Source organism: Neolamprologus multifasciatus, chromosome 7 (assembly GCF_963576455.1).
Source record: "Neolamprologus multifasciatus chromosome 7, fNeoMul1.2, whole genome shotgun sequence".
In the NCBI taxonomy this organism is placed as follows: Eukaryota; Metazoa; Chordata; class Actinopteri; order Cichliformes; family Cichlidae; genus Neolamprologus; species Neolamprologus multifasciatus.
In genome coordinates this window covers 34352516-34376225 of record NC_140445.1, presented here as the reverse complement: position 1 = coordinate 34376225, position 23710 = coordinate 34352516, and the positions used below count along the sequence as shown (strand labels likewise).

The following is a 23710-nucleotide window of genomic DNA, read 5'->3' as shown; positions in this document are numbered from 1 at the left end:
GCAGGTACTTGGTGGTTGCAGCTTTTCTAGCGGCCTCTTCATGGTTCCCATTCGCCTGCGGGATCCCCAGGTACTTGTAACTGTCCTCTATGTCTGCAATGTTGCCTTCTGGTAGTTCAATCCCTTCAGTTCTGACTACCTTCCCTCTCTTTGTTACCAGTCTGCAGCAGGAGCCGAGCAGAAGTCGTAGTTACTTCATGTTACACAAACTCACACAGACTCGATGCTTGCTTCTTTTTCCCCCATTTGTATTGCAAATGCCTAAACACCGTTTTTATTTACCAAACACATTTCCAGTTTTCTGTCCAGTAGAGCCCATGGTGACCAGTGCTTCATGAGCAGATATGCTGTAATACTCCTCATGGTGATTTTATATATATATATATATATATATATATATATATATATATATATATATATATAGTCCTGGTTAACCCTTAATCTGTGTAAAGTGTTCCTGGGACCGTACAGTTGCTTTTACAACTTTACGCTTCATCTTTAAAGCATAAAGTCAATAAAAGTTCCAATAAAACAGACCCTGAATGCACCAAAAGTAAAATTCAAAACGAATTATATATTTATAAAATAAAAAATGTATATTTTTATTCATTCATTGCCGTGTTTGCTTTTGATTAATCCATTTTATTTTCATTTTGAATTTCTCATGTTTATTTTTAACTGTACAGGGCATGTTTATTTCATGTTTTTTTTTTTGAATAAAAAGACACATCCACATTTACGTGTCACCCTTTAGCTTTACTTTAAGAGTGTAAACTGAATTTTTTTTTAAAAAAAGTATTCATCCCTATTCTCATTTATGAGAGATGAATTTATTTATCTACTTTTCATTTGCATTTCACCCAAACCCATCTATCTGTTAATTAATTATTAATTATTTATCCACTTTAATCATCTTATTTTATTAATTTTTTTACTGTTTTGTATTTCTCTGTATTAATTACCCTAATTTTCTACATATTGTCTACTTATGTATCACATTTATTTATTGCTATATTTTTTATGTATTTATTATATGCAATGGTTCCATAGTACAGTGGTTCACACACACTTGTCTCACCCCCCAACCAGTTGCACCAGATGGCCACCCCTCCCCAAGCCTGGTTCTGTTTCTTCCTCTTAAAAGGGAGATTTTCCTTCCCACTGTCACCAAAAAACTTAATCATAGGAAAATGTCTGATTGTTGGGGTTTTCTCTGCTTTCTCTGTATCACTGCAGGGTCTTTACCTTACAACATAAAGTGCCTTGAGTTAACTGGGATTTGGCGTTATATTAATAAAACTGAATTCAACTGAACTGGTTCTGTCACGGCCAGGGGATCAGCAGGCCGCTGACTAGTAGCTCTCTTGCTCTCTCTCTCTCTTGCTCTCTCTCTCTCTCTCTCTCTCTCGCTCTCTCGCCAGGGCGGAACTCATGGTGGGTTCACGCCTTCGGCCCACACCCCTCTGAAGAGGAAACACCTGGGCCTCATCAGCACAGCCAGCATTTAAGCCAGGGAGTGGCTTCTGCTCATCGCTGGATCGTTGTGTGTGACTCACGTTAGTGCAGCCCGGCTCTGAGCACGTTCTCTTTTCCCTGCGCAAAACCTCTGACGTATGTTCCTTTCTGTACATAGATCCCCTGGACCCGACCCTGCATTCCCCGAGTGGATTCCTTTGTGTGAGTGTCTGGAGAGAGTCAGAAGAAGAGCGAGTGTCTTTTCCCTCCCTGGATTACCCCGGAGCCTTTTCCCCTGTCACTGCTTTGTATATAGCACTACCCCCTCTGCACTGTTTGTAAATACACCTGGTGGAATTGTAATAAATACTGTGCCTCTGAGTCCTGCGTGTGAGTCCTCCAGCGAACCCTGACAGTAACGATCCAGCCATACGATGGACTCAGCGGACTCAACCCCTGCCCAGCATATCGCCGTTTCCCCGGAAGCGGTACTGGAGCGGCACGAACAAATGCTACGGCAAATCAATCATCAGCTGGCTGCGCTCACCCAAGCCCTGGCCCAACATGTGCCTCTGGAAAACCCTCCCACATCATCTCCGCCTTCTCTTCCACAAGCTCCAGAACCCCCGGCGCCTCAGCCCTCCACTCCGGCTTCATCGGAGCCCCTGGAGCGTCCGCTACCCACACCGGAGCCCTTTTCGGGTGAGTTCGACAAATGTGCAGGATTTTTGACCCAACTCGGGTTACAGTTTAGACTGCAGCGGAGGACGTATGGGAGCGATGAGTCCAAGATTGCCTTTTTCGTTCAATTATTACGTGGTCGAGCATTAAATTGGGCGCAGGCTGTGTTAAGATCTGATCCGGAAATCACTTACCATGATTTCCATTCTAAGTTTAAGAGTGTTTTTGAGAGGGGCACCGGGGCAGCCGCTGCTGCTCACCGGTTGCTGAATTTGAAGCAGGGCAGACGAAGCATGGCAGACTACTCCGTTGAATTCTGGACTTTGGCCGAAGAGACCGGGTGGGAGGAGCCGGCGTTGATAAGTACCCTTTTGAACAATGTTTGTGACGATTTAAAGGGGGAATTGCTTATGAAGGAGTTACCCGCTTCTCTTGATGACGTTTTATCACTGTGCATAAAGGTGGATGAGCACTTACGAGCGTGCCGCGGATTGAGAAACTACAACACCCATAAGCCCCCAGGATACATGGAGATGGCCTCCAGCAGAGGTGCGGTCGGAGGCGGAGTCCTTTGGGAGAGGGAGGACGAGACCGAGGGCGAGCAGCCTATGCAATTAGGACGCTTCAGGTTATCTCCCGAGGAGCGACATCGCCGCTGGATGGCCGGTGAGTGCTTTAACTGTGGCCACAAGGGCCATATTGCCGCCACATGTCAAGCACGGCCAAAAGATCGTGCCCGCCGGTAGTGAGGAGAGTACGGGTGGGCGAGGTTTCCTGCACACGGTCTCCTCCGCGTTTAATGATTTCAGCCAAGCTTACTGTTCACTCGGTTCCTCATCCACTCCGCGCATTGATTGATTCAGGGGCGGAGCAAAGTTTCATTGATGCCACTCTGGCCCATAAATTAGGCCTCAGCCTCACAGCTCTGCCACATACGCTTCAAGTCACTGCCCTCAGTGGCCAGCGCCTTCCTGATATCACCCATATTACAGAGCCACTAGCTTTAACACTTTCTGGCAATCACACGGAAACCTTACAGTTGTTCGTCTTTAAGGCGCCCCTCACTCCGTTGATTTTGGGGTTTCCCTGGTTACAGCAACATAACCCCGTACTGGATTGGAAGAAGGGATGCGTTCTTGGGTGGGGGGAGGGGTGCCATATGACCTGTTTGAAAGCCGCCACCCCAGCTATTACCTCACTCACTCCCTCTCCAGCATCCGACCCCCCTGACCTCTCCTCTGTCCCATCTGTCTATCATGATCTGGGGGAGGTGTTTAGGAAAGACAGGGCTTCCTCCCTACCCCCCCACAGACCATATGATTGTGGAATAGACCTACTGCCGGGTGCGTCACTTCCCAAGAGTCGACTGTATAGCATCTCACGACCCGAACGGGAAGCCATGGAGAAGTATATTACTGAGTCTCTTACTGCAGGAATAATCCGCCCCTCCTCCTCCCCCGTAGCTGCGGGATTTTTCTTTGTTGAGAAAAAGGACAAGAGCCTGAGGCCTTGTATTGACTATCGTGGTCTCAACAGCATTACTGTAAAGAATAAGTACCCGTTGCCTCTGTTGACCTCGGCCTTTGAACTGCTTCAAGGGGTCACGATCTTCACCAAACTGGATTTACGGAACGCATACCACCTGGTGAGAATAAGAGAGGGGGATGAATGGAAGACGGCTTTTAATACTCACTTGGGTCATTTCGAGTATCTAGTTATGCCGTTTGGTCTGACCAACGCCCCTGCTGTTTTTCAAGCTTTGGTTAACGACGTGCTCCGGGATTTCATAAACCATTCAGTTTTTGTTTACCTTGACGACATCCTCATCTTCTCTCGCTCCGTTGCTGAACATGAACGCCACGTCAGACAGGTCCTGCTTCGCCTCCTAGAGAACCGGTTATTCGTCAAGGCTGAAAAATGTGAGTTTCATGTGAGCACGGTTTCTTTTCTGGGCTATGTCATTGACCGTGGCAATCTCAAGGCTGACCCCGCTAAGGTCCGAGCAGTCGTTAACTGGCCAACCCCTCCCAATCGCAGGCAGCTTCAGTGTTTCCTGGGCTTTGCGAATTTCTATCGTCGTTTCATCCGTGATTTCAGTAAGGTCGCTCTCCCACTAACCCGTCTTACTTCACCTAAGGTTCCCTTCCACTGGGACGAGCCGGCTCGCCGAGCGTTTGCCCTCCTTAAGGACCGCTTCGCCTCTGCCCCCATCCTTGTTCAGCCAGAACTCACTCAGCAATTCGTCGTGGAGGTGGACGCTTCGGATTCTGGGGTGGGGGCCGTGCTCTCCCAACAGCACGAAGGTAAACTCCACCCGTGTGCTTACTATTCACGGTGTCTCACCCCTGCAGAACAGAATTATGACGTGGGGGACCGGGAACTCCTTGCCGTCAAGCTTGCCTTGGAGGAATGGCGCCACTGGCTGGAGGGGGCAGCCCAGCCTTTTGTAGTGTGGACAGATCATAAAAATCTGGAGTATATCCGATCAGCAAAACGGCTCAATGCTCGACAAGCTAGGTGGGCCCTGTTCTTCACTCGGTTTCAGTTCACTATTACTTACAGGCCTGGATCTCGCAACACCAAACCCGATGCTCTCTCTCGTCAATTCACGGTCTCCGAGGACGTTGCCCGTGACTCTCCCATTCTCCCGCCCACTTGTGTTATCGGAACGCTGACCTGGGAAATAGAGACTGCCATAAAGGAGGCCCAACGAACGGAACCGGACCCTGGAACCGGCCCGCCTGGATTGCTTTTTGTTCCCTCCTCTGTTCGCTCCCAGGTGCTGCACTGGGCTCATACCGCCAAGTTTACCTGCCACCCAGGGGTCCACCGCACCATCTCATTCATCCAACGTTTCGCCTGGTGGCCCACCCTCACCAATGACGTCCGTGAGTACGTCGCTGCCTGTCCAGTCTGCGCGCAGAACAAGACTGTCAACCGACCTACCGCTGGTCTGCTCCGGCCTCTACCTACACCAAGCCGCCCCTGGTCACATATCGCTATCGACTTTGTGACAGGCCTACCACCGTCCTCAGGTAACACAGTTATTCTCACCATAATTGACCGTTTTTCTAAGGCTGTACACTTTGTCGCCCTCCCCAAGCTTCCCACGGCTCTGGAGACCGCCCGGCTCCTAACAACCCACGTCTTCCGCCTCCATGGGATCCCCACCGATGTTGTGTCCGACAGAGGTCCGCAATTCACTTCCCGCGTCTGGAAGGAATTCTGCTCCGCCCTTGGGGCTCAGGTCAGTCTCTCCTCCGGCTTTCACCCGCAGACGAATGGTCAAACAGAGCGCGCGAACCAGGAGCTCGAAGCGGCCCTACGATGTGTGGCCTCCACCCACCAAACCACCTGGAGCGAACAGCTCCCTTGGATCGAGTATGCGCATAACAGCCTCACTTCCTCGGCCACCGGTGTTTCCCCCTTCGAGGCCTCTCTGGGTTTCCAACCACCCTTGTTCCCGGCGATTGAAGGTGAGCATTTTGTGCCTTCGGTTCAACGGCACCTCCGAAGGTGTCGGCGTGCCTGGAAGGCGACGCGGACCACTCTTCTCCGAACAGCGGACCGGAACAAACGCCTGGCGGACCGCCGCAGGACCCCGGCGCCAGCATACACGCCTGGGCAGAAGGTTTGGCTGTCGACCAGGTTTGTTCCTCTCAGGTCGGAATCGAAGAAGCTGTCTCCCACCTTCATTGGCCCGTTTGTGATTAACTCTTTGGTTAACCCAGTTTCCGTCCGTCTTGAGCTGCCTCGGAATATGCGCATTCATAACGTTTTCCACGTGTCTCAAGTAAAGCCCTGTCTCTCCAGTCCTTTGTGCCCTCCTTCCAGGGCCCCGCCGCCCGCCCGGATCATCGACGGCCATCCGGCGTTCACCGTCTCTCGGATCATGGACGTCAGGCGCCGGGGGCGCGGCTTGCAGTATCTGGTGGACTGGGAGGGCTACGGTCTTGAGGAGCGCTCGTGGATCCCGCGGGCGGCACTGCTGGACGAGGACATGTTGCGGGAGTTCCACGCGGCTCACCCGGAGAAGCCTGGGGGTCGCCGGGGGGCTCCCGTTGGGGGGGGGGGTACTGTCACGGCCAGGGGATCAGCAGGCCGCTGACTAGTAGCTCTCTTGCTCTCTCTCTCTCTTGCTCTCTCTCTCTCTCTCTCTCTCTCTCGCTCTCACGCCTTCGGCCCACACCCCTCTGAAGAGGAAACACCTGGGCCTCATCAGCACAGCCAGCATTTAAGCCAGGGAGTGGCTTCTGCTCATCGCTGGATCGTTGTGTGTGACTCACGTTAGTGCAGCCCGGCTCTGAGCACGTTCTCTTTTCCCTGCGCAAAACCTCTGACGTATGTTCCTTTCTGTACATAGATCCCCTGGACCCGACCCTGCATTCCCCCGAGTGGATTCCTTTGTGTGAGTGTCTGGAGAGAGTCAGAAGAAGAGCGAGTGTCTTTTCCCTCCCTGGATTACCCCGGAGCCTTTTCCCCTGTCACTGCTTTGTATATAGCACTACCCCCTCTGCACTGTTTGTAAATACACCTGGTGGAATTGTAATAAATACTGTGCCTCTGAGTCCTGCGTGTGAGTCCTCCAGCGAACCCTGACAGGTTCGATTCCAGACAAAAACTCAAATCCCTCTGGGGTTGGATCAGGAAGGGCATCCGGTGTGAAACTCTGCCAAAATTCAAAACATGTGGAGCTACTCTGTGTCAGCGCCTTGTGACAAAGTAGCAGCCGAAAGTAGCATTTCATTATTTATCACATTTAGTTATTATTGCTGTGACTTCATGGAACACTAATTTCTTTTTTCTTTGTTTTTTACTGATATTTACTGAAATCTGGTCGTCCATAATCAGCAGCCAAGATGCTCTTAAAGTTTATTTAAAGACTAAATGCTGAAACAACTCCAGAGCTGGCAGTTTGTCTTCCCTGGCCTCTGTTTCAGCATCCAGCAGCATCACATCAGTCACAGATATCTGCCTTTTACGCAGAAGACTTTCTTTAAAGTGTGACTGATAAAAGTCTATGGCTTTTTCTATCGTCATTTCCCAGCTCGTCCATTTTAAGGAAGCTTCTGGCGTGCCAGCATCTCGGGCCAAGATCAAGTTTGTTTAAAGCGTCATGTATTCCTTACTGGAACAAAAAAAAAGACAAATCACAAATATTGAACCTGGGACAAGGACAAAAGAATGTGTGGACTTTTAATGGTTAGCTTGATAAGTATTGTAATCTTGCTGCAGACTAAATAAGGTGATTTAAGTTGGTCTGGAGCAGAGCTCAACAGACACAAACACTGCCAGGAATACAGCTTAATCTAACAGTACTTCAACACAAAAATCCATCAGCTGGCTTTTGTTAGATTTGTTGTTTGAGTCCTCATTGTCTGTCTGTCTGTTGTCATGTGAAAAATAAAAAATCTCAGGTTTTCATCTTCGTGGCGATCAACTTTTAGTCAACACTTTTAGGCTTTGAAAGGTCCTGGTCGTCTGTTCAGTTATTTTTATCATTGCTTGTTAAATTGTATGGGATGAATTGTTTAGTCTGTAAAATATCAACTGACAGGACAGCTTTCAGTGCTCCTTGGCACATGATTATCCAGGTCTCTTGAACCCTACTGCAGGGATGAACATCACTATTCCAGAAGACATTTCCTTCTTTGGTGTCTTCATGATAGCGGTGGAAAGCTCTGTGTAACACATGAGGGCCCGCTGGGTTTGCGTCTGCAAACGCAGATTGTCTATAAACTGCAGTCTAGACACACGAGCCACACACTAAATACAGCTTCTGTCTATCTGTCAGTGCAATCTGGCAACACAACCTGATTCAAAGGGTGTGTGGAGCGGACCTCTGCACACACACACCAGATTTTTTCTGTCTCAGCTGTTGTTTGTCCATTTCACCTTCTGACCATTTTACTAAAGCTGTAAAAACACAAATGACAGATTTTTTTCAAGTGTAGGCTGTGAGTTAGGGCTATTGTTATCACAAAAAAGCAGAGTTCTTACAGTTTTGTAATTAGCTTGTAATTAGTTAGTTTTTGAATTATTCTAGTATGGGCGGGATATGTCAGAGGCAAGATTTACAAAAAATCAGTACAGGTATTACAATAAAAAGCTTTTTGAAAACAGTTGACTCACTGCCCCAATGCCTCATCAATTAAGTTGTAATAAAAAAATTTTTTACCAAACAAACAAATACAAAAATGATGATACTTACTTTGTGTTTATATTTTATTTAAATTAGCTTTTAAAGTTTACAAAATTTCACTTGTTTTTTTTTTTTTTTCAAAAGACCATTTTTAGTTTAGTAAAGTAAATTTTTTTTTTTTTTTCAAATCTAGATTTAGTTTTAGTTAACTATAGTAACCTTGAAAAGAAGCAGCCTTATACAGATGTGCCAAATGTTTAGTGCAGAAAAATTCAAAATGCTGCATTTAGATTACTGAAATATACATTATGAAAATTATGTTAATTAGGCAAATCAAGTACACAAATAAATTACACTGTCTTTTGTATTAAGGGATTTGCGTCCTAGGACGCAAGACAACCTTAAATGAACAACAATACTGAACTAAACTGCTTTCATAGGAATTAAGAGGATAAGATGTTTCCTTTAATCAAATGTATGTGATTAACTGATCATCAGCATGTGTAAAAAAGCAGACTGGTCTTCGTGATAGTGGTGGAAAGCTCTGTGTAACACATGAGGGCCTGGTCTGGAGCATTTAGGTGTGTGCTAACACACCAAGAGAGGAAAGACAGCAGCAGCTTTAGTGAAGCAGTTGCTGCTGCCCATCATTCTACGAAGGGTTATAAGGCGATTTCCAAACAATTTGAAGTCCATCATACTACAGTGGGAAAGATTATTCACAAGTGGAAAATATTCAAGACAGCTGCCAGTCTTCCCGAGAATGGACGTCCCAGCAAATTCAACCCAAGGACAGACCGTGCAGTGTCCAGAGAAACTGCAAAGAGTGAAATCTAGAGGCCTCAGTATGTTAAATGTTAACATTCATGACAGTACAGTTAGAAAAAGACTAAATAAGCATGACTTGTTTGGAAGGGTTTCCAGGAGAAAGCCCCTTTGCTCTAAAGAGAACATGGCACAGTTTAGGCTTGCAAAGGTGCATCTGAACAAACTACAAGACTTCTTGAACAATGAACGTTGGACAGATAAGCGGTGATGATTTGGGCTTGTCTTGCAGCCATGAACTCTGAATAGTAAAGTCTAAGGAGCTTGGAAAGAAAAGCGTCTGGACTTCTTTAAGTTGCTTGAAGACATTTCACCTCTCATCTGAGAAGTTTCTTTAGTTCTAAGGTCAAATGGTGGGGAGTCCCATATTTAAATCCTGTGGGAGTATCCCCCCAAAGAGGGACAAAAGGACCCCTGATGATCCTCTACCTAATCACATGAGCCAAGGTGTGAAAATGGGTGTAGGTCACAATCAGCCAAGGTTTCGGGTGAAACCTAGCCCCACTGATTTCCTGAGGTCAGATGGCCCAGGATGTGAGCGGGCGTTAAGGCGTCTGGGAAGGGATATCAAAACTGGATTATAGATGGCTGACAGTTGGTGTCATAAGCCACCTGTTCAAAGATGGTCGCTCACAGTGGACATAAATGGCCTCTTTCACTCCTCTTTTGAACCATCTGTCTACTCTGTCCAACATGTGAACAGATTACTTCAAGTTACTGGTGGTAGAGGTGGTTCCACAAGCTAATGAATCGTAAAGTCTACTGATGAATTTTTTTGTATACTTATCCTCATTTTGGCTTAGTTTTTGTGAAATAAGTAATAACAGTGTAATATGCCATGTGTTGTTCATCTGAGGTTGTAATTAAAATTTGAAGGTTAAAATAGCCTGTTGTGACCCTCTTCAGCTTTAGAGGGGTTGAAAATGGTTACCTGCAGGCTCCCTCGGGGACAGTACTCCGTTACGATGCAGACGTTAGGAGGGTCGATGCAGGCCCCGATGAAGCGAGTCAGATGGTTGAACTGAACGTCTCTCATCTGAAAATAACCACACACAAACACACAGCAACTGTGAGTGCAACTCTTTCCAAACATCACATTCCCGAACCCCATGGAAACAGAGGACGGAGAAGGGAGGACTGACGGCTCGTTTATGTACATAGTTTTGAGAATAACGCTGCCAGCAGTTCATCAAAATAATCTATTTGCAGTGGGCTAGCTGGCACCGTGTCTTTTTCTACGTGTTGAGACGCATTCCTGCTCGGGGCACCCAGGTGAAACATGTGCGTGTGCATAAATTGCCCTTGGAGGTTATGAATGAGCCAGTGTGCTCAGGGCGATGAAAAAAATAACATAAGGTTGAGGTGTTGAGAGGACGTACGAGCAGGAATATCACACTGGAACAGGCTGAATGTGTTAAACTGCTTTACATGGAAAATAATCACTCACTGGTTTTAACGACACAAAGCGTCTTCCAAAGCATGAATCACTCTGTATGTTCGAAAAAAGGAATGAAAACAGAAACCTTTGGTGGCGATTAAGCGGGAACGTTTCATTTTATGAGAATGTGCGAAGTGGAAAGAAAGGAAGAAGAAAATAGTAATTTTCTTTTCTAGAAACACAAACGGCTACGAGTGCTAACAAAGACAGCGTATCTTTCTGCAGCTGGTGCAAAACTTTGAAAATTCATCCTCGGTGAGTGACAGAAGCTCTCACACCAAAACCAGGGTGTTAGTTGCTCATGTTTCACGGCTCGGGGGATGTTAGGCTACCCTTTGGCCTATATAATTTCCCCCGCTGCACACAAGCGAGGGGGGAGGAGAGAGCGCTGGAAGACAAGTGGTTAAGTTTCCACTGGCAGGCCTGTCTCTTCCCCCCATCTGGTCGGCTTTTTCACGAGCTGAGGTTTGACAGTCGATCAGGCCCCCGGGGCGTCTGAGAAGCTGCCAGCTCAGACAGAAGCCTCACTCCCCCATGTGCCTGCCGACTGACCGAGAGGCCACAGAGGCGTCAAGGAAGCCTGAACTCTCCTCTCCTCTGAAGGACAGCAACAGAAAAAAGGCCCAAAAGCACCAAAAGAATCCGAGCTGGAGAAAAGAGTAAAAATGGCCACAAGTTTTCTCCACAACATTTCATTACCACCGGTGCAATTTCCGAGTTACGGGTTTCCCTTTGCCACACAGTGTTTCCATCACCAAACCACATAAATTGCAAGATTTTCTGTTTTTCCCCCTTCAGCCAGCTTCCTTATCGCTCACTCGTAAACATCACCCAGCCGAGGAGACCTTTTCCATCAGCAGCTGCACTCAAATACATGTTTAAAGGATCTGAACTCTTTGCCGTAACATCCTGCAGTGGGTCTTTGTAAACACTAACCTATCTTTCACGAGATAAGCTACAGAGCCAGAGAAAAATACCCAAAACTAACATGCTGAAATTGTTCCACTTAAAAAAAACCTCCTTTCATAAAGCAGGTGGAGATTATGAAGGTCTTTCATTTAAACAGTTGCTTCATTTTGGTGAGCAAATAAATTACCTGTTGAATACAACTAGTTGAGATGAAGGGTATTTTTTCTGTCCTCCAAGGTCTCACTCAGTGTAAAGCTCTCTTCAAACAGATGCAACTGGAAGCACTCAGTGATGCATTTTACTTCAAAATACAGCTTTGCTTTCCCCTTTTAAAGAAAGAAGACAAACTCAAGAGTGACGAGAATCTGTTTCACTCGCAGACTGTGTATAAAAGATCGAGGTAGAGTCTGAAAAGTGAAGGCAATGCATTTCGTCTAGTGGTCAGCCAGCAGGGGGCGACTTCTCTGGTTTCAAAAGAAGTCCAGTTGTATAGAAGTCAATAGGAAAAGACCGTACTTTTCATTTGATCTATGACCTTTGTAAACACTTTCCTTATGAGCTTTTGGGGTCAATATGAATATATATGAATACAATGAAGTTCATTTTTATAATTTGCAGTCGATGCTAGAGTAAAACAGAAGGATAAAGTGGGATGTGCTTTAGGTCAGGCCTACCCCATCAATACCCAATCCAGTGCATTCCTTTACTTTACTTAGCAACTCTAAGCTCGCTCACTCCCTTGCTGTTTAGTTCAGCTTGAACCAAGAAAGCTAAAAGACAGCAGTGAAGAAATCAAAAGGAAGTAAATTTCATTGCTTTTAATTTGCACCTGAATTTTATACATCATAACGTCAGAGAAAAATCTAACCTTACTCAGAAGGTGGCTTGTTACACCGAACTCAATTAGTTCAATAGGTAAATTAGTTCAATTCAATTCCATTTTATTCAATCACGTCTTCATGTTTGTTTACTTTTTTGTCTATGTCGAATTTGTGTGTCTTAGTCCTGTTTTCAGTGATTGTTACTTCCTGTTTTTTGTATTTACTTTAGTCCCTCGTCTCATGTGCATTATGTTCAGTTTTGCCTCCAATGTCTCAATAGTTAGACCCTGTTCAGCTGTGTTCCCAGGTGTGTCCAGTCTGCCCTCATCTCCTCCTGTGTGTACATTGTCTGCATATTCCTCATGTTGTGTGAGCTTCCATCAGTCTGTTGTCTGCAGTCAGTTTGTCCACGTCCTGCTTTGTTATTGTTGTTATTTTTGTGCCAAATCCTGCATCTGGGTCCACTGTCTGGCAGCAACACACCCATCTTATCATTTACTGTTTTACTTATAAATACCAAGTTAGAACATTTGAATCTTTGAATCTATTAAATTATTTTATTTTCAGAAAGTTATGAAAGCAAAAACCTTAAAAGTACAGCAATGATTCTCAGTTTCTTCCTCGGAGTGATAAAGTTCCTTCATTTATAAGCCTTTTATGAAGAATGGCATTCACTAGATTGAGTGCAAAGAATATTGATCCCTCCACATAAAAGAAGGCAAATGAAACATCCCTCTAGATTCTGATGTTACTTACAAGTAAAACTGGGCCAGATGGGTGGTACTAATAATAATATAACATATTTTTAGATTTTTTTTCCCCATATTTTATATTCGCTGGAAAACAAATAAAATGAGATGGGGGGAAAAGAACCAGTCCAGGAAATATAAAATTGTGCGAGTCAATTAAAAGTCACTTTTTTAGAAAGAAAACAGAGCTGCAGCGATACAGATTGTGAACAGTAGTAATCCTGTCGCACTTGTACAACACAGGCATAGTAGGTCAGAAGTGTTGCCCCAAGCCAATCCAGTTACTGCCATGCTTACTGAGAGATTAATAGCATTTTAAACTTTATTCATTAAGGAATTAGTAACCCATGAAAGCATCCCCCTTTCTCTTTGCAGTTTATTAATTATTGCCTTTGCAGTCTGTGCTCAATAATTAGAGAACAGACACACAGATGGCTTCCTCATTTTTGTCTCTTTTTTTAATATAAAAATAACAATTGAGAGTCACATGCTGCACTTTCTGTAATTCCCTTTGACACGCAATAATAAAGCATCTCCTTCAAAGGAATACGTTTTGGGACACTTACATGCTTGAGCTCCATTAAAACTTGTCTTGTCAGCTCTATCCTCTTCTTGTTGACGTGCTTGATGGCCACCAGGTTCCCCTGTGTGCAACACAAGACGAGCGGTGAAGCCAGATTTACACACCAGCTTTCATCATATGAGAAAAAAATATATATGGATGCACAAACAAAACAACACAAAAAACGTGAAATTAATAGGAATCAGTATTAAGCACAGAGAGAGAGAACAGCAGTGTAGCCTACAGGTACATGTGTGGTTGATTGCAGCTGTGCTGCAGAGGAAGACTTGCGTCTGTTGTTTCCAATGTGATGATCCTCAGAGCCACAGATGTGACAGACTGGAGAAAAATGCTGCTGTAGCAACTACGAAGCAAGACCGTCAGTTTGTGTGGGAGTTTTAACTTTTATTCAAATGAAATGCACAGTTAAGACCTGAAAAATGCTGAATAGAAAGGTTCTCTTTTTCCAGCAATTATTGGCTATTTCTGGTGACAGATTTTATCACCCTTGATCTGTACTGACTTTCAAGAGGCGTATCAATAACACTAATTATAAACAAAATGCTCGATCTGTATCCTGACATCAGCATTTATATAAAAACCCTGCATCATTCAGCTAAAAAAAGAGTACAGCCCGCCATCTCGTTATTCAGCAGCCTCTTTTTGTCACATTTTCTCACACCTCTTCAATCTGAAATGGACAAATTAACAGCAGCAACAAGTTGATGGCCCTGTCCAGACTGCAGGCGGGAGTGTAGAAACAAAGACACACACACACACACACACACACACACAAAGGCAGAGAGAGAGAGAGAGAAAGAAAATTGACGCATTCTGCAGCTCACATTAAAACCAACTACCTAAATTTGCCCACACTCTCGCTTTCTCTCTCCTCTCTTCAGTTTTTCTCTGCGAGTGTGCACATGTGTGGGTGGGAAAGGAGTGCGCAGGAGTTGAAAATGTCAGAACTCGCTAAGCCTTACCTTAAAATAGCCCGTTTTTGCAAATAGCTGATATTTTCCATGGGCAGTTATCAAGGAGCCGTAGCTGGAGCCTCTCTGAGAAGGTGGAAAGGGATAGTGAGAAGAAAAAAATGTCAGTTAGTGTGCGTAGATTAAAGCAAAGAGGATTAAATCATGTTCACTTTAAGACTGTGCTTCTACTTCACTGCAATGTAGATTTCTAAAATGGTTCAACTACCCAAAAACCTGCCCCACTTCTCTGCGTAACATGAAACCGTCGTTCACTTATATTTGAGAAAATAAAGTGCTTTCAGATTCCAGCTCGAGTCCTTTTGCAAATGTCTGCAGAGCACACAGAATGAATAAAAATCAAGTGGGCACACTGCATGCATACAGCCAACACAGTCAACTACACATTTGTATAGAATGCAAATATTGGCATCACATGGCACACTGGAAAATACTCTAATTTGGAAAATCTCTGTGTTTTCCACTCACTCACTCACACACACACACACACACACACACACACACACACACACACACACACACACACATCCCAGAAAATGGACAAAAAAGCAGTAATGAAAAAGGTGTGTACATGTGCTTTTCATGAACACTTGCACGTGTGGGATGAAACACAACCCGAAGGAGATGCATTAACCCTCAGACAACAGAACCCGATACTAAGAACGTAATGATGTATTATGTATATAGGAGTGGGGGCCAGGCGAAGGCTTATTTTAACAATCATTTAATATGGCACTGCAAACCCAGCTACCATCAATAAACCACCAGGAAAGCTTTCAGGAATGTGTAAACTCACAAAGGATTTGGACTCTCTCGGGGCAGCAGCTTTTGCTTTTTCTAACAAAACCCACAAACTGCTTTTTAATACGTAGCACACAGTGTGTAAACAGGAGGGAAGCTCTGAACTTCAAACATGTCCGATTAGCATTTTGAATCCTGGAGGGTCCAATTTTACCACAGTGACATGTCCAGACTGATAATCAGGCCTGTATGAATGAAAAATACCAACCAAGCATGCAAAAATAACCTGCCAGATGAGCAACATTTTTTACCAATTAACATCCACCAGGTTACAATTAACGAGGAGCAGGGCTGGGTTTTGTTTTAGCTACGTGCTAAATAGGTAGATTTTCAGAACTACAGGTCTCATCCATTTTCACATTAACCAAACTCAAATCATAGACGAGTGCAGAGGTTGACAAATGGTGTGACAAGATAAGTCCAGGCATGCTTTGGGATTTTTATGGTAAGCATATATTATTATTGGAGCATACGACTGCATAAAAAACTTAGGGTTCCCTAAAACTGTTTTAGGGACGATGTTGAATTATGAAAGTGTGACATATCAAAATATCTGGCATCACGTTAATGCAAGTGCAAAGAACATAGCACCTAAAAATGTAAACAAAAGAAGAAACAAAAACTGTCAATAACACCACTCTTCTCATGAGTTCAGCTGGTCTGGCGATGTCAGCAGGCCTCACTCCGACAGCTCATCAGTCAGGAGACGCTAACTGAGAAATTCTTATTGACCTAATTGCAAATGGGCTATCAAAAGTACCCCCATCCGACATTACAGTCAAAAAAAAGCATTTTTTTTTGCAGAATGAATACATCAGTGTTCAAATTTTTGGCTGACCCTTTGATAAGTTTTTGGTAAAAAAAACAAAAACACGTTGAAAGCCACTGTGCTGGTGGATGTTAAGAGGAAACTGTGATGGGATAAAATAAAAGACTGTATATAAAAAGCTTGCTGAATCTACTGTGATTGGTGGTTCGATGACTGAAGTGACCACATTTGGATGGTATGGCAATCTTCATTACCAAGGCCCATCAACAGTCTAGGGATGTTATTTAGTGATAACATATAAAATAAAAGAGCATAATTGCACTCAAAACTTCTGTTAGTACAAATAAAAACACAGTAACCCATGCTGTTTGTTAGAAAAACTTGATAAAAAGCTGCAAAAGTTTCCAACATGGTCATCATTTCCAGTTTAGTTACTTGAATTTGGTTACAGGTGACACCACCCGTAACCAAAGCTGCCACAACCCTAACTTTTTTTTTTAACTTTACAAGATTGAGATAACTCAAAACTGTAAACATGATTATTTCTGCTGTAAAGTTGGATATTCTAACATAAGCATCTATAAGGATTGGCTCTCTTTTGGAGCTACCCTCAAGTGGCCATTTGAGGAACTGTAGTTTTTGGTTCTTTCACATTGACTTCAATGAACATATTTCTACAAAGCTTCTTGACAAAGTAGCAGAGAGGATACAAAGTGGGGTAAATGCATGCTATGATCAAGACTAAGAAGCAGGAGAGGACTACTTATATTTATGAGGGTAATTAAGAAGAGTAGAAACAGATGGGTAACAAGACACTGCTGATTTCAATCAAAACAATAAGACAGCAGGAGGAAGTAAAACCAGGCACAAAACTCAGCAGACACTTAATGGCCAAACTAAAACACAGAGTAACTAGGCAAATAAATAAACTTAGTGGGAAAGACACAGGAGAATAAGACAGGAAGCACTGAGGGAACAAATGAACTAATACAAACTGGAACCAGGAACCCGAAACTGTAAAGACTATGAAAATATATGAAAAACTAATAAAAAAAAAAAACAAGAGTTAATTAGAATAAAACTCCAAAATACACAGAAACCGTGAGAACAGAATAGGGACCAGGGCACAGAAAACAATTTTCTAGGCCTCACAGATTGCAGCCTGATATAAAGTGATAAAAAGCTCAGAATTATGAAGATTGTAAAGTTTAATGGCTGCTAGCTCTCATATGAGATCGTGTGGGTGTCATTTCAACATTTTGCATCATTTTCTGCACATAAATCTTGTGATCTACCTGTGAGAGGGTGAGCCGACTGCCAGCACGCTTGTGGTATTTATTTGGGCTCTCGAACTGAAGGTCCTCCCACCGAATCCTCCACAGCATTCCCGCCAGTTCCTTCTCCAGCTTCAGTTTCCTGCAGAAAGTAAAAAAGCAGGTGGTGAAATCGACAAGGTCACGGCAGCACAAACAACAAGAGAACTAGACTGGTTTGGGGTTGATGCAAAGGCCAGGAGGTGATGTTTTCACCACAAAGCTACACCAGCTGGAACTAAAGCAATGATTAAAAGTCCTTCGGAGCCAAGGTGGTCTGCAGGAGAATTATAAGTTATTAAGCAAGCTGGATTTAATCTCGCAAGTCACCTTAAAACAAAATGCAAATTAATTCCATTGGTTACGTTTGATCTCTGTCTTTCCTGTTGGTATTTCCTGAGATAGCGGTCTCAGATGTGATTACAGAATGCCTCACATGCAGCATTTACGTGAAGTTATGTACATTTGGTGATGCATTTAGGCCAGTGTTTATTTTTATTAGATTTTAACTTTACTGGCTCATATGCTCTACTTATTGACGCTTGGCAGTGAGGCACTATTTTAGGGGAAGTATCTTGACTCTCCTGAACAAAGAGCTCTTTCTTCCAGTCAAAATACAGAAACATGGAACATTTTACAGTAAACACCCAAACTGCTATTTAGTGAAATCAACTGAGCATGAAGTTTGTGTAAATATAAGTTCAGAAAATGTTTTCTTTAAAAGGATTGTCACAGTGCACATTGTCCTTAGTTTTCCTTTGGGTCACTTTTTATGATGCCTTCTGTCTCATGGGCCTTTCAGTTACTTCTATTTTGAAAGTTATTCCCTCGTCTAGCTTACTTTTTTCTTAACTTCCTGTCTCTGTTCTTTTCCCACCATTGTTTTTGTCTAATTAAGCTTCCTTTTGCATTTTATTTCCCTGAACTGTGTTTGTTCTTGCAGTGCATTCATTAGGGAAAACAAATTTCCGAGTGGAAAAATTCACACAAACCAGAGTAAAAGCAAGAGGAAATCTTGGGTTGCTGAGTTGATGACAGATAAATGTACATATTTGCATAATCATAAGAAATTTTAGATTTATGTTGAAAATTCATGTATTGCATAGAAATGTTTTGCTTATGTTTGATAATAAGAGTACAATAGAACAAAAGAGTACATGAATGCAGGGTTCGCATGTTCCTCTTTTTTTGTCATTTGGTCAAGTTGTCAACTTTTTGTCTTATGTATTTCTCACATTTGCGTTTCCTAATAACCTTGTTGAACTTTTATTATATTTCCTTGTTACAGCCACCTTCCTACTGCACCTTTCATTAATCTTGGCAACATTTATGTTACTTTAAATTTTGGAAAGTCCCCATTCCCTCTCTGTCTTACAACCCTCATGCTTAACCAGGCTATTTTAGCAGCTAAAATCACCGCATTACATTTAAAACAGGAATGCTTCACTTGATAACTAATAAAAAATAAAATAATTTATTTGTGTCTGTCATTCCTTAAACAGTTTAAATTATGTTTAAGTAAAAAGGAATTAACCCAATATGTCTGAGTTTGTTGAGCTATTTTCATAGTTACTTTGGTCATTAAGTATCTGCCTCGAGGCGTCAGCCACAAAACCTTTTGCTTCTCTAGGTGTGTTAGCCATTGTTCACTGCAAAACTACATAAAAAATATTTCCAGGTTCAGAAAAGATCCCAGATAACTTGCGGTTATCTTTGCCACACTGATGGCAAACTATGAAAAGTTTGGTAGTAAAATAACAAGTTCATGGTGGGAAATATTTTTCAATTAAGGCCTAAAAACCTGTCTGTACTTCCTGATAACCAAAAGTCACTAGGCAAAAATCTATATTCCCCAACCAGTTGCCAAGTGGTTGCTGAAGGTAAAGTCAGTTGCAGTCCTTGCAATTAGTTTTATAGCTAGCAGATTATCTAGGCCTGTTCGACTGATAGTGTTGAGAGTGTCACAACAGTATATATATATATATATATATATATATATATATATATATATATACATATATATATATACAGCAGTCACTTGAAGGTTAATCCTCAATCAATGTCCACTATATCTTCTACTTCAAGTAATGGTACAGTGCTTTGCAAATTTCTTGGACCACCTTTAGAAATCTGTCAAAAGCCTGCTTAAAACAAAAAATTACTTAATTCGCTGAACTGAATCTTTATACCCAAATTTGATCCGGCACACTTGATTTCTCCGACAAGTCAGAAAATGAACAAGCATAACATTAAACCACTAAAACTATGTTTTCTGTTCAGGAATGCAAGTAAATAATTGTAATTTGGCATCTTAATCAAAAGTTAATGTGTTTTACTAATCTGTTTCTGATTTTTTTTTTTGTGAACCAGTAAAGTTCAAAATCATTGATAAAAACATATTTCAGAATTTAAAATATGTTGATTAAACAGCTCGCACATACTGGTGGATTAACCATTACAGAAAAAAAAGAATTAATTTTTTTAGTTACCAATACTGTTAATTTAGGGCAGCTATGTCATAAACCAACCATTATATTGGTTGGTAGAATCCACTTCACTCTTTTATTTTTTTACTCCCTGAATTTCAAGCCATAACTGTACTTTAGTACTACCACTGTTTCCAACTATGTTTTTATAAAAGAACTATAAAAGTTATGGTCTCCTAATGTTACTCTTCAGACCAGTTAAACACGCTAGGGTTAAGAGCTTTAGACTAAATGCAACTTACAGTATTTTACAGTTGTTTTGGCTCAGCGTGAAAAATCTTTTAATTAATTGATGCCTTATTCAACTGAATTAATGGTAATGTTTAACCGAGCATCGTAATGTTGCAGTTCACCGAAGGGGGTTATCATAGAGTACACTGAAATCATGACTTCTGGCATTTAAAACAGTAAAAGCCTCACACAGTAAGCCACGATGTATACCACAGAGCTCAGTGAGACATTATGAAGTGGAAACAGCATTTGTGGTGATTACCAATCATCTTAAATTGTTGCTCACCTGGGTAAAGTTAAAATAATGGCATGGTCTGCCCAGGCTTCCCAGTAATAATCATTTAAGTGTCCTTCCTTTTGTGGTTCATAGTAGGAGTGTGGCAAATCAGCCTGTCTCTTTGAATTGCCAGTTTTGGATACTGAATTGCTGTGATAAAGCTAAAGAAACTGAAAAACAGGGGCAAGTGTTCAGTGAAGAAGATACAATCACTGAACATCATCCAGAAAGGTATTTTATGTATGCAATAAATATGTGGTGATTTCTTCTTCCCCTCGTGTCCTGTAGTCTTGGCTATCTGCTAAAACAGAGCTTGAGCCAATTCTTTTATTTATTTAAACACTGATTAAAGATGTATTTGACACAAATAAGAGCTGCAGCCTACTTAACTGACACTGCTTATTTCTTGCAAATGACTTGATCCAAATACTGAAATCCTGCAGGGTTTTTCCTGGCTGAGAATAGGCGAGCGCCCCTGGAAGCACAATCAATCTGTGTACAGTAAAGGCAATGAGTTTGTGTTATCTTAAAATGTCTCAAATCTGTTTTCAGGTTATTTTTTTAAAAAAAAGAGTGTCCAGTGTTTGACTACATGAAATTCCAATTAATTTTCAAAAGAAATCCTCTGTCAGAAGTGCTATAAACATCTCTATGCATGTCGAAAAAGACTGTCCTGGTGCAGAAATGCACTATAAATTAAAGTCTAAGTCCTAAAATTACTTGTCTGTTGTTCTGTCTCTGATTTGTCAAAGCACTATAAATTATGTATTGATCTATTAATAACAATATTGATACAATATTTTGATATACTTCTACTACGAGTATACAAAGGCAGACAGGCAAACAGATTACTAAAAGAGTCTATTTAAACAGAGAGCCAAACATGAAAGTCACATGAGAAACATACAATTAAAAAGTATGATTTAATTTTAAAACAGTGAAAAACTAAAATTAGACAAAACAGCTGCAAGCTAATAACCATATAATCAGATGTAAAGTCATCACATACAAGCAGGTCTATAAAGATGAGTTTTAAGAAGGGATTTAAAGGAAGCCAGTGAATTTGCTATCCTTATCTCCTCAGCCAGGCTGTTCCAAAGCTGAGGGGGCCTGATAGCAAAAACACGGACACCTTTAGATTTAAGCCAACTGAGGATCTAAGGGCTGCGAACTAGTTCAGAGGCGGGTCATCATTTATGCTCTGCAGCTTGAGGCCAGACCCATACGTGCTCTAAAAGTGATCAATAAAATCCTAAAATCAGTTCTAAAACAAAGCAGAGACCCTGGAGAGAAGCAATGATTGAGATGATGTCATTTAAATGTTAGAACCAGTAAGAAGCTGATCTGCTGTTTTCTGAACCAGCTGGAGGTGAGACAGCGACTCTTCGTTTACGTCAGATAGGAGGGAGTTGAAACAGTCAAACCTATTATTAAATTACTCCTGGATTAATAAGCAACAGATGGCCTGTTGTTGAAGTCTGTTGTCTTCCCCCCTTGGTTAACCTAAATTCTTGACTCCAACCAGTCTTCTTTTGTGGTGCCTAACATGACTCAAGTTTGTGCTACACATAACCAGAAAGTTTTCTTTTCATATATACTCAAGGAAAGATCATGCATTGGGTTAAGAAACACCTTTCCAACCACATTGTTGCTTTCTGCTCTCAGAGTAGAAATGCGCCATAAACAAGTCCATTTACTGTGTTCCATTTTATAAAGCCAGTCAGGCCAGCTTTAAAGACAACTTTCTTTTATTTGAATAACACCCTCAATTATGAGAGTAGAGCACTTTAGGAAAGACTATCTAAAGGGACAGCAAAGCAACATGATTGCTATCCAAAAGACAGATTTAATGACCAAACCAAATGAAGGCTTTGTGCTACACTGGCCATCTTTGTACACCGTAAAATATAATAAGCTGGCTTTCCTTAAAAAAAATGAAAATCCATTCACTTAAGAAATTCAAATTGTCCTGGCAACCACCTGTCACTGGCTAAAATGATTAAATACCAACCAGCTGTAATTTGTTGCTGGTGATTTCTGGCAGTCAATTACTGGTGTAATTGACTGCTGTACCAAAAACCACCTTGCGATTGCTTTGGCTAGCAGATAGCCATGGCTGCCAGTAGTTTGTTTTGAAGACAGTGACTTGTCCGCAATCACTTGTCAGTTGCTCGCTGAGTGGTAAAGAAACTGTGAAAAGTGTGATGCAAACCATAAACAGAGACGATTCTCACCTTCAAAGTAAAAGTTGCGCCTTTTAAAACATCTCGTGAGATGAAACCTTTACTTGAAGGTAAATGTTCTCCGTTTCCAGGTTTCACTTTTGCTTGGTGGTTAATCAGCAAGAGTTGGCAGACAAGTCAGCATCTTCAAAACAAACTATCGCCGACCAAAGCAACCAAGGAGGTTTTTGAACCTAGCGACAGTTTGAGGGGCGAAACGCAGACGTTAAGATCAGCGATTGTCCAATCTGCCCCAACAGCCACAGCCACGCAAGTGATCAAGAGAGAAACTACAAAGGCATACAAATTTATCAATATAGTCTATTCTGCCCACAAGCTGTGGGTCATGGCCGAAAAATCAAGCGTTGTATTTAAAGCAGCCAGATAGTTTGGGCATCTGTCTGAGATTTGTCCTGGAAGCCTCCCAGGTGAGGTGTTCAACCTGAAGGAGATTCTAGGACAGACCTGGAACACACTGGAGAGATCTCAGCTGGCAGGTGAGAAGGAGGTCAAAGCGTCTCTGATTAGCTTTTAGAAGATGGATGGAGGGATGGAAACCTTGGTAAATGCACTGAGCTTGTTTAGCTCTAACGAATGAGCCTTTAAGATACATTGAACAAACTCCTGATAGACTGTGAGTGTCTAAAAGCTTTCCAGATGATGTTAGATTAGGATAAGAGTTGCGTTAGTTTAGGTTTTGTTATCCTTATTTTACACACATGTCAGCAGGTTGTTAAATGAAACATTTTTCACTAATGATTGTGGTATTTAAATTGGCGCAGAGAGGAATTTCCCAGATTGAGTTTCCCATGATTTACTTCTGTCTCCTATTTCGTCCATTAAAGGTGGATGAATAAAAGCAGATATGTGAAGCAACTTCTCCAAAATGGTAAACAACCACTAAATGTCTGTAAAGCCCAACCAGAGTAATGAATCCATCCATTTTCTAATCAGTGAACTTTGTGACAAGTTTCTGAGTGTTGCTTTTTTTCAGCACCACTCTGATATACATGGCACCACGGAGAGGAAGAGGCACT

General features: G+C 42.4%; 1 protein-coding gene and 2 long non-coding RNA genes across 4 annotated transcripts in view; 2 read left to right on the top strand and 1 right to left on the bottom strand.

The window, feature by feature from the left end:
• Window positions 1–23710, bottom strand: part of npr2 (natriuretic peptide receptor 2) — a 92264-nt gene that overhangs the window by 36427 nt on the left and 32127 nt on the right. For both annotated transcript variants that reach the window (XM_085169233.1, XM_085169232.1), the window contains exons 8-11: window positions 17440–17560; window positions 14566–14640; window positions 13587–13664; window positions 10035–10139 (exon numbers count right to left, since the gene is read on the bottom strand). In XM_085169233.1, the coding sequence (XP_085025359.1) occupies window positions 10035–10139; window positions 13587–13664; window positions 14566–14640; window positions 17440–17560 (379 nt within the window). The remainder of the gene's footprint in view (window positions 1–10034; window positions 10140–13586; window positions 13665–14565; window positions 14641–17439; window positions 17561–23710) is intronic.
• Window positions 802–7037, top strand: LOC146514644 (uncharacterized). Its single transcript, XR_014875490.1, has 2 exons — window positions 802–1317; window positions 6739–7037. It is a non-coding gene; the product is annotated as an uncharacterized LOC146514644 (long non-coding RNA).
• Window positions 6308–6738, top strand: LOC146514645 (uncharacterized). The gene is made up of 2 exons (XR_014875489.1): window positions 6308–6422; window positions 6500–6738. It is a non-coding gene; the product is annotated as an uncharacterized LOC146514645 (long non-coding RNA).